Source organism: Mauremys reevesii, linkage group 6, assembly GCF_016161935.1.
Source record: "Mauremys reevesii isolate NIE-2019 linkage group 6, ASM1616193v1, whole genome shotgun sequence".
In the NCBI taxonomy this organism is placed as follows: domain Eukaryota; kingdom Metazoa; phylum Chordata; order Testudines; family Geoemydidae; genus Mauremys; species Mauremys reevesii.
This window is the reverse complement of record NC_052628.1, coordinates 87,843,023-87,859,411: the sequence shown is the minus strand read 5'-3', so window position 1 is coordinate 87,859,411 and position 16,389 is coordinate 87,843,023. Positions and strand designations below refer to the sequence as shown.

Sequence of the window (16,389 nt, the reverse complement as noted above, 5' to 3'; positions counted from 1 at the left end):
CTTATAATCTGCTGCGCCTTATGTATGGGTTAAAGTACAGAAATAGATCCCGTATTGAGAGCTCGCCTTATAATCCGTGGCCTTTTTAGTGCGGAAAATACGGTATTTACTATAAGCATTTGCATCACACCCATCACCATATTATTTATATAACAGTACAGTCTACAGGCCATAACTGAAGTCAAAGCCCATTGTGCTAGGAACTGTACCATCATAGTAAATGATATGCTGCCCCAAAGAGCCTACATATTTTCTTCAGTTACTGAGTAAAATCAGATTATGGAAGTGATCAGGGGGAAGAAACAGATTTAGTTCAAGGGTCAACAGGTGAAGTTTTCTCTACAGTTATGTAGAATTACTGAGAACAGAAGCAAAAGATTTGGATCTCTTTGAGAAGACTTTAAAATACTGGGGCAGAGATGGGTGTTTGTGGAGGCACAAAGAGGTAAAATGAGTTGCTCAAGGGCACATAGCTAGTCACTAGGGAGTCCAGCAACAGAAACCAAGGATGAAATCCCAGCATCACTGAAGTCAATAGGAGTTTTGTCATTGACTTCAGTGGGGGCAGATTTTCATACCAGGTCCCCTGAATCCCAGTAGTCAATCCACTAGACCTCACTGCCTCACTGGTGAGAAGGTGTGTGTTTTCTTTTAAGCACTTAAAGAAAAGCTTGCCCATTAAAACAAAACCTAGAAAGGTGCTAATTGCAGTGAAAAGCATAACATTCTAGTTCATTTTAGAAAATAGGGTGCTTTGTAGGTTATGGCATATACAACTCCAAACGGCATATACAGCTGGGATAGGACTTTAGGTGCAACCCCCCCTAGAGAGGATAAAAGCCACATGGTCCAGAAATGTAGGTGCTAATATACCATGAGAAAGGCCATGCTTGCACTATCCAGCGCACTAAGAAACAGGACACACCGGAAGTCGCTGAAGACAGTTATTATGCCAAACAGAATCCCAAATATTTCAACAAGGTCCTTTTAAAATGAGTCACAAGACCCAGACCTGCTCCCATTGACGTCAATGGCTCCCTATCAAATTCAACTGGAGCAGGAGCAGGCATATACAGTAACTCCCCACTTAACATCCTCTCGCTTAACATTGTTTCGATCTTAGTTCCCTGCTCAACTACAGAACATGCTCCATTTAAAGCTGTGCAATGCTTTTCTATAATGTCATTTGGCTGCCTGCTCTGTCCACAGCAGGCAGCCCCCCAATCAGCTCCCCTATGCCCCCCCCAGTACCTCCCACCCACCGGCAGACCCCAGGGATCAGCGCCTTCCCCCTCCTCTCCCCGCCTCCTGCACACGGCAATCAGCTGGCTTGCGGCATTCAGGAGGGGGGGGGAGCGCACTTCCCCCCTTCCCTCCCCTGCCTCCTGCCCATGGCAATCAGCTGGCTTGCGGTGTTCAGGAGGCAGGGGAGGGAGGGGGAGCCTGCACGCCGTGTCCTCCCCCCTCCCTCCTGAACGCTGCAAGCCAGCTGAATGCCACGGGCAGGAGGCAGGGGAGGGAGTGGGGAGGAGCGAGGATGCAGCGTGTGGAGTAAAGGGGGAGGATGGGGAGAAGAAGAGGCGGGTTAAGGGTGGGGGCTTGGGGGAAGGGGTGGGCCAAGGGTTGAGCCTCCCACCCCTGGTGCTTGTAGAGCAGGGGAAGCTGCTGCTGCTGCTGCTGTGCAACTTGCTTCTCCTAGCCTACAGCACCTTCAGCCTCCTTGCCTATCTCATTGTCTCCAGTACCTATGTGGGGTAAGGCGGGGGCACCTCCCAACTATAATACTATACTGTATGGCAAAAAAAAAATTCCCTGGAACCTAACACCCCCATTTACATTCATTCTTATGGGGAAATTGGAGTCGCTTAACATCGTTTCACTTAAAGTCGCATTTTTCAGGAACATAACTACAACGTTAAGTGAGGAGTTACGGTACTGAATAGAGAATGTACCTCTTAGCCTATCAGCTCTGCCCACATATTTGGACCAAATTTTGTTCTCATTTGCACTGCTACAATCTGAAAGATTTTGCATACATGAGAACTCTGGAAGGCCATATTTGCACTCCAAGCACAGAGCAGCTGTAGCAAGAATGGCTCCTCTTTACTTCCTATTAAGAACAGCTGAAGCAAAGGCAATAGCTGGGAAATCCAAGCATGGTGGTGACAATGAGGACCAAATAAAGCACTGAGATATACCATGGTGAAGAACATGGTATAATATAGCTAAATAAATAGAAATTGTCCAAAGAAAGCACAATACAAGTAAGTACAAAAGTGGCTTTCAAAAACCTGCATTTGCACATATCTGGGTAACTGCACAAAATTGCCTAGTGGACACCCAGTCACTCAGTTGGGATTCACACATGCCTAATTATGCATTTTTTGCATGTTACTCCTGGTGGAATTATGTGCCACTGCTCATGCACAGAATTTGTGTCTCCTGCAGATTTCTTTGCTTCCCTGCAGAAAAATGACTTTCTGTCAGGGAAGCAAAGGGAAAATACAAGAGCGGTCACATGATCCTTCCCAGCAGTATGTTTTGGGAGCCTAGGGCAGCCTGCAGAGAGGTAAATCACTGTGGGGCAGGAGGCAAGACTGGGGAAGACCTGGCTGGTGAGTCCTACCCGGCGCTGGGCTCAGCTGCTAGTCCTCGCTGGGTTAGGGAAGATGGGACTTCCTCTTCCCCTGCACAGCATCCAGGGCTGGGTCAAACCCACCTCCAGATTTCTTCCTAGCTGCAGTAAGCTCTGCAAAGTCTCCCCCCTCCTGCTTCCTGCACCCATTGTTCTTCAACTGCAGGGGGAGGGATCCCTGTTCTGGGGAGCTGCTCCCCCATCTGCCCAACCCCCATGCATCCAGAACCTCTCATACCCAAACCCTCCCGCCAAGCCTCACCCTGCACACTCAAAACCTCCCTGCTGAGCCCCACCCCCCTGCAACTGGACCACCCTGACAAGCCATCTGCACCCAGATCCCCACGCCACTGAGCCCCAGTTCCCCAGTATCTGGACCCCCACCAAACCCCCCACACCTAGACCCCCCGCTGAGCTCTTTCCCACCCACAACCAGACCCCCCACTGTGCCCCAGCCACTTGCACCTGGACCCCCCACAGAGTCCCATTACTGTTGCACCCAGAACCCCCCAACAAGCCTCTGTGCATCCAGATCGCCCCATGCCCAGATCCCCCACTGAGCCACCTGCACCCAGATTGCCCCACACAAAACCCTCAACCCACACCTGGATGCTTCCACACTAAGCCCCTCCATACTTAGATCCTGCCTTTCTGAGCCTGCCTGCCCACCCCGGGTGCACCTGGCACAGATGGGCAAGGCCCTGGGGTGTTTCTGGGGCAGGCCCAGTCCTTGAGCTGTGTCAGGGTTGGGTATAGCCTCACTGCTGAGTCCATGTCCCCGGGGGAGAGCTGCACAGTGATTTCCCATCTCTGTGCGGCCAGTGGCCTGTACTCCCCAATGCCATGCTGGAGCCTCCACATTTATTTGACAAATAACATTTGCAGAATTTTAAAACATTTTGTGCAGAATTTTTATTTTTTTGGCACAGAATTTTTAATTATTTCGTGCAGAATGCGCTCGGGAGTAGCATGTGCACCTATTTCCCTTTCCTGTGAAAATGCAGCCCTGAAATGTACTTAATAATACTTTGTGTTAATATAATGCTTTTCATCCAAAGATCTCAAAGTGCTTTAAAAATGTGAAAGAGTCATATTATCCCTAATTTATAAATGAGGAAACTGAGGCACAGAGCTGTTAAGTTACTTACCCAGGTTACACAGCAAGTCTATAGCAGAGCAGAGAATAGGACACATGTAGAGGGCACCAGACAAGGACTCAACATTAGACCTTGCTACCTTCTAGGTAGATATTATAGTGATTTCAAGAATTTGCTGATACACCAGTTCTAAATTTCAGCCAAGGGAAGGACAGTTACAATGTGTACCTCCTGGATGAACACAGACATTGGTGTTGCCGCCTATTGGAGAAAAAGCAGAACTGAAAATCACTTGCTAATGTGGAGATTCTCAAATAAGGCTAATGAAATAAGATAAATAGTTGGTTGAGCGTTTTGTTTGTTAGTTTTTGTTTGTTGTGTTTTTATCTGGGTTTTAAAAAATGTTTAAACTTAAGGAGCCAATTTTTCCTCTGTCACACTAATGTAAACCTAGTGAGCTTGAGTCACCCTTTGTAGTGTAGAGGGATGTAAAATGCATTCACACCCATCCACATTCCTGCACCAGTGAGAGCTGCTGAGCCCCAGGAGAGAGCAGCTGGCATCTGCATTGTCATCATTCTCCAGAGATCACACTGAGGAGGGCATTTCTAATTTACAACCAGTGCTCTTTAAGAACCCCACCACTGAGAGGAGCCTATAGAATTTGCTGAATCGCATATCATTCCCCCTTGCAGCCTGTTCATGCCTCCTCAATAGCCAGTAATGCCAACTTTGGGGGCTTCATTAGCCAGCTGCAGGCCTCCTGCAGATCAGAGTCCTCAGGTACTTTTCACTGCTGTAACCTGCCCACAGTGTGAAGCACAAAGTGGCATAGGACAGTGCTGAACAACACCCTCTGTCTTCAGTTAGGTTGCACCACTGTAACAGAGGAGAATTTGGCCTCCAAAGTTTGCATATACACCTCTACCTCAATATAACACAACCCGATATAACACAAATTCAGATATAACCCAGTAAAGCAGTGCTCGGGGGGAGGGGGGCCGCGGGGCTGCACACTCCAGTGGATCAAAACAAGTTCAATATAACACGGTTTCACCTATAACACAGTAAGATTTTTTGGCTCCCGAGGACAGCGTTATATCAAGGTAGAGGTGTATGTGTTTTGTTTGATTGGACTTTTCTGCTACGCTGTATTTTGGATACATGTGATTTATCTAAAAAAACATTTTAAAAAAAACCTAATTGCCATAACCTACAAAGCACTGGGAAAAAGGGTGAGGGATTGAATATAAAAGGAGATAAATTAAATTCTAACATAGAATGGATAAGTGCTGGAATTATGCCTAATACTCTTGAGGGATTTTAGAGTTCCAATATAAAAGTAGATCCATTTTGGCACAAGGCCTAATACTCTTGAGGGATCTTTGTAAGTTGCCTGGGGCTTTTGTATGTGTGTGACTATGTGTTTGCTAGTTTCCTTGTCTGTTCACATTTTCTTTAATTTAAAACAAACAACCAAACAATAAGAAAAAGAACCAGAAGTTCATGCTTGAGATCATTTCTTTTAGACTCCTCAAAAATGACTCCTGGGATTCACTTGGGTATTGTGTGACAATATACTTGAAAAACTGCACATCAAATACATCTTTTATGCTCAAGGTGTCTCAATAGTTGAATTAAATTTGAAGCATGACAAATGCAAAATAAATTGCATTCTGAAACATCCTCTGCCAAAGGAACCTCTTGCAACAATAATGTACCCAGTACAGCTTAAATGGAAATCAGGGGAAATATACCTCAAATACACTATCTGCAGTATGCCAAGCCCCACCATATATTTTTTCCAGCATCTTTACCAATCCATACAAATACTATTGTATAGGTTGTTGTAATTAAGCTTTGAACGTTTCATGCACTAAATTGTGTTCTTTTGGCAAAAGCCAAATCTGGTTGAAGAATTCACCCAGGCCAGGCCTCTTTCTGTTGTCTTCAAATGCATCTCCCAGCCAACTGCCAGAAGTCCCCATTTGTGATCTCCTTGTGATCAAGTCTAGTTTTGTTTTTTTTAACCATGTCAAGTCTGCTGAAGTATGTGGATACAAACTAAGATCAGTATCATTTAATCACTTCACTCCTGCTTAAACATTGTCAATAACCAGGCTTATAAACTGTTGAAAACTGATTAAAGAGAACAACTGGAAAAATAGTAAGACCGCATTAAGCTTTCCATGTAAGGAGCTCTACAGCATACTGATGAACTTCTTTTTCAGATTGTGCCAACTAACACATAAAAACAACAGTACTAAAGAGGAAAATAACTCTGTAAAAGATTTTGAATGTGGCTCAAGCTGCTTACTGATTAATGCTTTTGCACATAACACTCCTCTCAAACCTGTGCGGTTATTGTTCCTGGTAAAACAAGCCTTTGTTGACAACTAGGGACAAATGATCCTTACTGACCAAGTTCACAGTTCTCACACAGCTTAACAGTTTGAGAGCTGCTCCTTTTTCCACAGCTAGTCCAAAAACCTTGACATGATTGACAATATATTTTTTTTTTACAGTGAGGAAGAGTCTTAGGGCTTGTCTGCATGAACAATTAGTCTGCAGTAAACTGGGGTGTAAATCTACTCCACAACAGCCTGCCACAGTCTAACTGTTTATGTGCACTTTGCTGACACATATTAACAGTTCGCTAGAGTGTTATGAGCTGGTCACAGACTGACAATATCCTGGATAAACCTGATGGAATTATGTTAAACCTTATTGAATTAGATGTAATAGCTTCAGGGTCCATTGTATTAAAAATACAGTTGTTTATATAGTATTTTGAGATTGTATGTAACTTTGGGTGCTAATGTAATTCCTTCCACTATCAGCTATGAACTTGTGACCTTAGAAGAGACCCTTTTGGTGAGGTTTGAATGACTAATCTCCTGCCAGAGTCCATGTTAAAGTTGGGATGATCTCCGGTAAACTTATTAACATGTGTGTACATGGTTTCATTGTTTTTAATATGTTGTCTCTGTACTGCTTGTATAGGAAATGCCATGTGATGACTTATAACTATTAGTTATCACTCTGTTATTAATCTCTGAAAAGAAAGCAAGCAAGCCTGTTTAGGAAGCCTGTCTTTTGTTGGGAATAACACAGTAAAGGCAGGGAACCATTCAACCTGGAGATAACCCAGTCAGAGGAGAGAGAGGGTCTGCACACAAGAAAGACAACAGCTAGCGAGCCAAAAGCCTGAGAGTGGCTGCCCTTGCTGAACCACTGGGGGGAAATACAGATGCAGTTGCCCTGAATTGTGACAGACTTGATCAAAGTACTCTCATGAACTGTTACCATGCATCAGCAGAGAGAACAAAGACAGTTAGACCACAGAAGGCTAGTATGGGGCAGATTCGCATCTCAGCTTGTCGTGGTCTAATCGTTCATGGAAACAATCCCTTAATGGCCTCATGTATCAAGCATGTCCCACTTTATTGCACATAGTTTTCAGCAAAAGTACAACAGCAATCAAACCCACAAATCCACAAGGAAGAAAGGAGAGCAGCAGAATATGGACCCTGGACTTCAGAAAAGCAGACCTTGACTCCCTCAGGTAACTGATGGGCAGGATCCCATGGGAGAACAACATAAGAGGGAAAGGAGTCCAGGAGAGCTGGCTGTAGTTTAAAGAATCCTTATTGAGATTGCAGGAACAAACCATCCCAATGTGTAGAAAGAACAGTAAATATGGCAGGCAAACAGCTTGGGTTAACAGTGAAATCCTTGCTGATCTTAAACACAAAAAAGAAGCTTACAAGAAGTGGAAGATTGGACAAATGACCAGGGAGGAGTATAAAAATATTGCTCAGGCATGCAGGAGTGAAATCAGGAAGGCCAAATCACACTTAGAGTTGCAGCTAGCAAGAGATGTTAAGCGTAACAAGAAGGGTTTCCTTCAGGTATGTTAGCAATAAGAAGAAAGTCAAGGAAAGTGTGGGCCCCTTACTGAATGAGGGAGGCAACCTAGTGACAGAGGATGTGGAAAAAGCTAATGTACTCAATGATTTTTTTGCCTGTCTTCATGAACAAGATCAGCTCCCAGACTGCTGCACTGGGCAGCACAGCATGGGGAGGAGGTGACCATCCCTCTGTGGAGAAAGAAGTGGTTCAGGACTATTTAGACAAGCACAAGTCCATAGGGCCGCATCCACTGCATCAGAGGGTGCTAAAGGAGCTGGCGGATGTGATTGCAGAGCCAGGGCCATTATCTTTGAAAACTCATGGTGATCGGGGGAGGTCCCGGATGACTGGAAAAAGGCTAATGTAGTGCCCATCTCTAAAAAAGGGAAGAAGGAGGATCCAGGGAACTACAGGCCAGTCAGCATCACCTCAGTCCCTGGAAAAATCATGGAGCAGGTCCTCAAGGAATCAATTCTGAAGCACTTAGAGGAGAGGAAAGTGATCAGGAACAGTCAGCAGGGATTCACCAAGGGCAAGTCATGACTGACTAACCTAATTGCCTTCTATGAGAAGATAACTGGGTCTGTGGATGAGGGGAAAGCAGTGGATGTGTTATTCCTTGACTTTAGCAAAGCTTTTGATATGGTCTCCCACAGTATTCTTGCCTGCAAGTTAAAGGAGTATGGGCTGGATGAATGGACTATAAGGTGGATAGAAAGCTGGCTAGATCGTCGGGCTCAACGGGTAGTGATCAATGCTCCATGTCTAGTTGGCAGCTGGTATCAAGCAGAGTGGCCCAAGGGTCGATCCTGGGTCTGGTTTTGTTCAATATCTTCATTAATGATCTGGAGGATGGCGTGGATTGCACCCTCAGCATGTTTGCAGATGACACTAAACTGGGAGGAGTGGTAGATGCACTGGAGGGTAGGGATAGGATACAGAGGGACCTAGACAAATTAGAGGATTGGGTCAAAAGAAATCTGACGAGGTTCAACAAGGACAAGTGCAGAATCCTGCACTTAGGACGGAAGAATCCCTTGCACTGCTACAGACTAGGGACCGAATGGCTAGGGGCAGCAGTTCTGGAGAAAAGGACCTAGGGGTTACAGTGGATGAGAAACTGGATATGAGTCAACAGTGTGCCCTTGTTGCCAGGAAGGCTAACAGCATTTTGGGCTGTATAAGTAGGGGCATTGCCAGCAGATCGAGGGACGTGATCATTCCCCTCTATTCGACATTGGTGAGGCCTCATCTGGAGTACTGTGTCCAGTTTTGGGCCCCACACTACAAGAAGGATGTGGAAAAATTGGAGGGCAACAAAAATGATTAGGGGGCTTGAGCACCTGACTTATGAGGAGAGGCTGAGGGAACTGGGATTGTTTAGTCTGCAGAAGAGAATGAGGGGGCATTTGATAGCAGCTTTCAACTACCTGAAAGGGGGTTCCAAAGAGGATGGATCTAGACTGTTCTCAGCGGTACCAGATGACAGAACAAGGAGCAATGGTCTCAAGTTGCAGTGGGGGAGGTTTAGGTTGGATATTAGGAAAAACTTTTTGACTAGGAGGGTGGTGAAGCACTGGAATGGGCTACCTAGGGAGGTGGTGGAATCGCCTTCCTTAGAGGTTTTTAAGATAAGGCTTGACAAAGCCCTGGCTGAGATGATTTAGTTGGGGATTGGTCCTGCTTTGAGCAGGGGATAGGACCAGATGACCTCCTCAGGTCCCTTCCAACCTCGATATTCTATGATTCTAACTGTCAGATGAGTCAAGCTTAGTGCTTGTTGGAATCACAGGAATTATAGATGGAAGAGGCTTTTGCTGGAGGTTATGTGGCTGTGTAAATTAAAGCACAACTTGTTAAATGTGCACTTTTTTTTTTAATGGCTCCAGTTTGGTAGTTTTACTAACAAATGTACCTGGATGATTTTTTTATAACGTATCTCAAATATTTCCAAAGTCACACTCTAAAGTCAGATTCAAGCTTCAGTTACTTCCCTGTACTTCAACTACATTGATTTCTACAGTTTTTTTGGTGTGATTGAAGGCCAGATTTGATTCCAAAGTGCTGATTCTCCACTACATTCAGCGTGATGGCCACAAGAAGCTGGTTGCAACTCCCTGATTCAGACATGCTCAGCACTTGTGCAAGGTATTGCTGCACAGGACAGCTCAAACTTATGCCATTGGCATAGGATCCCTAGAGGATTGGATGTAGTAGATTAGAGCACCACTCTGACACACTCCCTCCCTTTCTTGTCCTGCCCATGCCATGCCCCTTATGCACCCCCTCTTTCCTCTTACACTGGGCAAAGGAGGGGTGGATGGTGTAGCAGCAGAGCAGCCACCTCCATCAACCGTATGCCAGCAAAGAGTTTCTCTGCTTGGGGAGAATTCTCCATTAGCCATCTTTTGCTGCTTTAAGGCCACTTTGTGCTGGCCTTACTGGATTGGAAAATCCAGCCCTAAATTTGTAATCGGCAAAGTTTTAACCAACATTGCAGGAAAAACTGCAAAGTCATTTGAAGTTATAGACTCTTTCTTTAAATATTCATCATTTTCAGAGAGATTTTTATTTTTTGCCATGTGATATCTGAGTGCATCAATGCACAAATTCATGACTAAGAAGATTTCTCTCTCACCTTCACATCTTCTCAATAATTTTATTGAGGCATTGTTGAGTTTGAGTACTTGTGGGATTGTAGCTTGGAACATGAAAAGATAAGACTATCCCCTTAAAGACACAGGTCCGTTTACCAGGCCAGAATAGGGCTCACATACCACCTCATTCTGACGACTGTAAGCCCAGTGGGACTCCAAGAACAGGAGGTTCCAAGCATGGAATTTATGAAAATTGAACTCCTTCGAGCAGCACTATGTACAGCTAGTTCTTTTACTTGTTTGTCCCACAATGAAGCACTGTTTGTGCCCTAAATGCTGCTTTCAGTGAGCTGTGAGTGACTCTTGGTTTTCAGAGCTGCTGAAAGTCTTAGCCATGACTACATCAATCATTTATTAGTAAAAGGCGGATGCTGTTGGAGTTAAAGACAGAGGGCTCGATACTGAGATTCCATTAAGATAAGGGGAAGTTTTATCATTGTCTTCAGTGGTGCAGGCCCTGGGTTTGCCCAAGTTAACAACAAAAATTAAGTATCTAGTTGAGATTTTCAAAGCTGGCCAGGGATTAATTCCAATGGAAGATGCGTAAACTAAATCCCCTCACTGTTTTGAGTATTAAGTCTCCTGTTTCTCATCATCTAACCAAGTTCATTGGGGAGCATTTTCAAAAACAGTCAGTGTTGGCCTAACTCTGTTTTTATTAGTCAATGGGAGTTTTTACAATTCAGTGGTATTAGAGATAGCCCTGAAAACTGAACACTTTTGAAAATCCTACCCAGAATAGGTCTTTATGTCACTTTACTATTCAAACTCATTATACTCTAATAAAATTCTCTAACAAAAAATTATAAAAATTGTCAGACCAAAGAAAACAATGACGCTATTCAGAGCAGTAGTGGTATGACCACATTCTTTGTGTTCCTTCTTCTGAGCTATTTTCTTAGTGTCTTGATGGTGCTTGGGCTGGTGATAAACTATGTGTATATTTCCTTCTAGTTCAAAAACTGTCATTACAATAAAAACACTACAGGCTTTATCCAAAGCCCACTGAAGTTAATGGGCTTTGATTCAGACCCTAATATGCACCTTTAGGTGCTACTATCATACAAACATGCAACAAAGAGGCAGTTCCTACCCTGAAGAGTTTACAATCTAAGTGTAAGACTACAGACAAAAGGTGGATAAATAAAATAGAGTGGGGGAGCCCAAGGAAACAATGAGTTGACACTGGTCAGCATGACAACAGTGGTCACACCAAACCAGCTGCCTAACCATAATCGAGATTTTTGGAGGCATCACTGAAAACATCCATAGTTTTAAGGATGGATTTGAAGGAGGATAATGAAGTGTCTTTTTCAGTATTTACCATGAGCTCCTCCCATGCATTAGAGGAAGCATGGGTGGAAGCATGGAGGTGCTTGTAAGAATATTATAAAAATGGGCCGTCAAGACTGGCATCATTTGTGAAATGAAGATGACAGTTAATATCTCAATACTGTGTAAGAGACAATAGGTGGGTTGGGGCTATAGGTCTCAAAAGTGCAGACAAGTAGCTTGTGCTTGTTGCAATGGAGAAGGGGCAGCCCGTGGAGGGATGCAAAGAAGGGGGTGAGATGGTCATAGAGATGTTCCAGGAGAATGAGCTTTGCAGCAGCATTTTGAACATCCACAAACAGTGCCATAGACAAATATGATTCTTTACCAATAGAATAAAGATAGCTCCTTCTCCAAGAAGATTACAGAGTATATGTAAGAGCATAAATTACATTTCTGATACAGAGGTTTCTAGAGAGGAGTTTACATGCAGAATGTGAAATTAACACACAGCATAAGAGGCAGAACTGAAGCATAAAAATAGTCTTCCTATATAAGTTTTCTACTGAGATCTTACCTTTAAAATCCTACTACGCTATGGTTAGCTGTTGAGGTAATTCCTTCTCAAATAGAGAGCACAATATTCTGTTGCCAATTATTGGCTAATCTTGCAGTATGGTTATATGCTGAGAAGTAAATCTAAAAATGGCATTGCAGGTTTCATGATTATGGTCACACAATGATTTCAAGATCAACTTTATGACGTTTCCAAATGGAAAGGTTTTTTTCTAAGTTCCAGTGTTACAATCTCACCATGGGATATAAAAGTCACACTTGTTTATTTTTGGTTCTTGCATTATTACCATTCATAAGGAGTCTGCAAGTGTAACTTAGTTAACAATTCTACAGCTGATGTACAGGCCAGAACAAAATCCAGGTTATTTTCACATAACTGTTGACTATGTAAATGTAGGGATAAGAGGAGTAAAAATATAGAAAATATTTATTTTTGCCAGAAAAGTAAACTGCAATCAACTGAAAAAGACATAGGGAGCAGATATGTTATGCAATCACATGCCATTTGTACTGAGTCATTTTTCTGAGCATAATTACACTTTAAAGGGATGATGTCAACTTGATTATGTGAAAATGGTACATTTTTTAAATTTTTCTTTCCTGAGACATCTCCCTTTAAATAATATATCCGGGAGTTTTGGTAATTATTTATTTTAATTATAAGACTTTTCTACTCCCTGTGATATTTCAAATGGTCTTTTAGGCAGGCCTCAAAGCAATACCAAGCAGGCCCAGGCCCATGTCTCTTCCTTCCTGCCCTAATCCCTTTTCTCTCAGGCCACTCTGCCTGCTGCCTCTTAAGTGTCACTTTCAGCTTTGCTGATGCCGTTACTAGTGAATATCCTTTTGCAGAGCCTGGGTAGATTTTAAAAAAAATGAAACTGATTGTTCACAAAGTGCTGTTAAATACACACATCTAACAATAAATTCTATTTCATAATATTTTTATGTACTGAAAAATCCCATGATGTCCAATATTTTCTTTATTAGATGCCTTAACACTGTACTTGTAGCCATATTATGCAATCAGTGCCACAAATGAAGTAAGGTAATACTTAACTAAAGTAAGAGACATACAATAGTGCCTGTTCAGACTTGCCTTTCTTATCCAGAGAATAAGAAGAAAACTGTATGTTATGGATTCTTACCATACATAAATGCATTACAAAACATTCCTCTTAATAGGACAGAAGGTGAGTACCATTTTGAATAACACTTCCTTTTGAACTTTTGCAACATAATTACAAAATAGAAATGTAGAACTACTAGTATCTTGAGCAAGCATCTTTTAATGTAGACTGTTACCGTTTTCTTTTCTTTATTTCAGCACCAATACCTATATATATAACTTTACTAAAAGCAATTCACATACCAGGTAGCCCAAAACATTCTGCTTTTCCTTCCATGCCAAAGAAAATATTCAACCCACTTTATCCCTTATTTAAAAGAGCAGGGAAAGTTTTCAAAAAAAAAAAAATCCAGTATGCCCAATATACCTGTTATGAGCAGATGTAGACATGGCATTTTCATTAAAGTCAAGAAATCCCTCAAATACTGCAGCCACACACTTAGAATAAAGTTGTGAAAAGCAAGAGACAGCTGAAGCAAACCACTTGGAATAAAGAGGATACCCCACTCCCACCCCTCGAATTTTCACTCAGACTAAAACCTTTTCCTGATGTTTGAAAAAGTTTCACTTTTTTCCTTCATTCAAATCTGTAATTCTCTGCATTTCCAGGACTGGAAGGGGTGGTGCCAAAATACCTAAAAATGGTCCTCACTATTTCCAACCTGAATCAGATCCCCCAGTTCCAGCCTTGTTTTGCAGACTCCAGAGCTTCATGGAGTTCAGATAAGCCTCTGAAGTAGCAAATGCCTATCCAAGCAGAACTGAACTCCACACCTTGTGAGGTCTGCGTCACTAGTTAGAATGACGCATGCAATGGTTCCCATTCAGTAAGTCAGGGTTGAAGGGTGCTCAGTGGCCAGTAGCCCTTCAAAGTATCTAAAGAGCTTTACATACTGTGCAGCACCCTTACTTCAAAAACATCGACAACACTGCTGCTTCCATCAATGAGCAGTTGTTAGTCATTCATAGGAGGCTGTGCTCTTACATCCACTATAGAATTTTTCCTGTAGCACTTGCACAACTTTGCTACAAAAGCAAATAAAATTGCTACCTGGACTTGTTGATCTAAGACGTTGCAGTAGCAAAGCAAAGTCAGAAAACACTGATTACATGCTCACTGGCATTTTTGCACAATACAACAATTTTGGGCAATCACTAGATATTGCAACTCCTGTGGTAATAATCCAACTATGAACTATTTAAATTTTTGTCCAATACTGTTAAGCATGAGATAGCAGCAAAGGAAGGATCATAATCAGAAAAATAGTACTAGTAACATTAGAAAATTGCTCCTACCTTTAATTGTGCTTGGGGAGAAAGTGTTCCCAAACTCCTGCTGCTTTGGTTTTAAAGACTGTGGTGCTGGCAGCCCTGGAGGCTGTGGGACTTGGAATAAAGGCTTCCCATTTGTAACCATTTGTCTCCTGGGACTTAAAGCAGGGAGGTGGATGATACTATCAGTGATGTTGCTCTGAGGAACTGCTCCTCCTCCAAGGGGCATCTTCAAGTGGAGGCTGGTAGACAAGTTTCCAATAGCTGGGCTTGGGGTGCTGCTATTTGAAGATGGGCAGGGTGTTCCTGCATGAACTCTGATAGGTGGAATTTGCTGTCCGCTGATCATCCCAGGACCATGGGGAGTACCCGAGGTCCGGTGGCTCATACTGCATGACTTCCCATTCATTGTCAAGTAGTTGCAATGATCAAAAGGTGTTATACAAATCCACAGGTATCAATGACATCAGGCCAAGGTCAGTATGTTATCCATAGTGATTAAGCCTGTTAAAAATACATAAATGAAAATATTTTACACTGTAGTAAATAATATATGATGACAGGACTGTACACAATATTTAACTATATGAAAAAATATTGATTGTGAGCAGCAAAGTATGAGCAATATACAGGCAATCAAAGAGAGAGGACAAAGCTAAATGATGACTCAGAATTGTAACAAGAAAGCCTGCCCCTTCAAAAGCAGAAGTTTACAATAAGGTCAACTGTCTTCAGACTAGATAAACTAGCCACGAAAGGGAGTGAATGCTGAGCAAGTCAAGGAAGTCAGCCTGGAGTGAAAAGCAGCTGCTGAGTGGAAGTCATCACCAGGATGAGCACCACTACCCCATTCTGCCAGCTCTTCACTCTGTTGATTAAAAAGGTGCTGAAAACCAAAACAAGCAATATTCAGACACATATAAGACATGAAAGAGATGCCAGCTGACATTCTAGAGGTCAGAAATACAGCAGAACTGATTGCAGAGGGTTTTTTCTCTACTACACAGCACACGATTCCACTAGGAAAAATACTGTGAGAGTGCTCTACTGTGCCAAGTTCATAAAAATAATTGCAATCATTGCAAAGATGGATCAAGATGTAAATCTTCTAGATTCAGATTATTTTTAATGTCCTAATAAAGTGTAGGGCCAAATTTTCAAAGGCAGCCTTTTAATTGTGCAAGTTTTTCCCCAGAGTATTTTTCCACTTACATTTTTATGAATGTTCACGTATACAGACACAATCAAATCTGTGAACAGAAGTAGCATTTGTGGATTCAAATCAGTTGGTTAAAGATATCACACAAATGGGTCCCAGTTCAGCAAAACACTTAAGCACATGCTTAATTTTAACCACCAGATTCAGGTGTTTAAATTTAAGAACATGCTTAAGGACTCTATCTTGCAAAAGACCAAGAACCCTGGGCCTGATCCAGCAAAACACTTAAACACATGAGTAGCCCCACTGAAACCAATGGACACAGGGCCAGACGGTTCATGATTGAAGTCCATAGGACTACGTGACACAGAGGCCGCTTGGCAAAGGGCCCCCTGTTCTTTGCAAACAACTCGTCTCATATCTGACAAACTCACTACACCAAACACATGTCTTGCAGGGTATTTATCCATAAAGTGAAGTATCTACAGAAAACTTATAACTTATGAAGACTCATTACCATTGCAAGATGTATGTACAGGTAATATTTAAGGCGGGATGGGCAAACTTTTTGGCCTGAGGGCCACATCAGGTTTCCAAAATTGTATGGAGGGCCGGTTAGGGGAGGCTGTACCCAAACAACCAGGCGTGGCCCGCCCCCGCCCCAATCCAATACCCCCTTC

At 42.9% G+C, this 16,389-nt stretch overlaps 1 protein-coding gene across 5 annotated transcripts in view; it reads right to left on the bottom strand.

The window, feature by feature from the left end:
- GLIS3 (GLIS family zinc finger 3) overlaps positions 1–16,389 on the bottom strand; it is a 306,985-nt gene that overhangs the window by 227,634 nt on the left and 62,962 nt on the right. For all 5 annotated transcript variants that reach the window (XM_039542756.1, XM_039542757.1, XM_039542758.1 and 2 more), the window contains one exon: positions 14,575–15,054. In XM_039542756.1, the coding sequence (XP_039398690.1) occupies positions 14,575–14,959 (385 nt within the window). In that variant the 5' untranslated portion in view covers positions 14,960–15,054. The remainder of the gene's footprint in view (positions 1–14,574; positions 15,055–16,389) is intronic.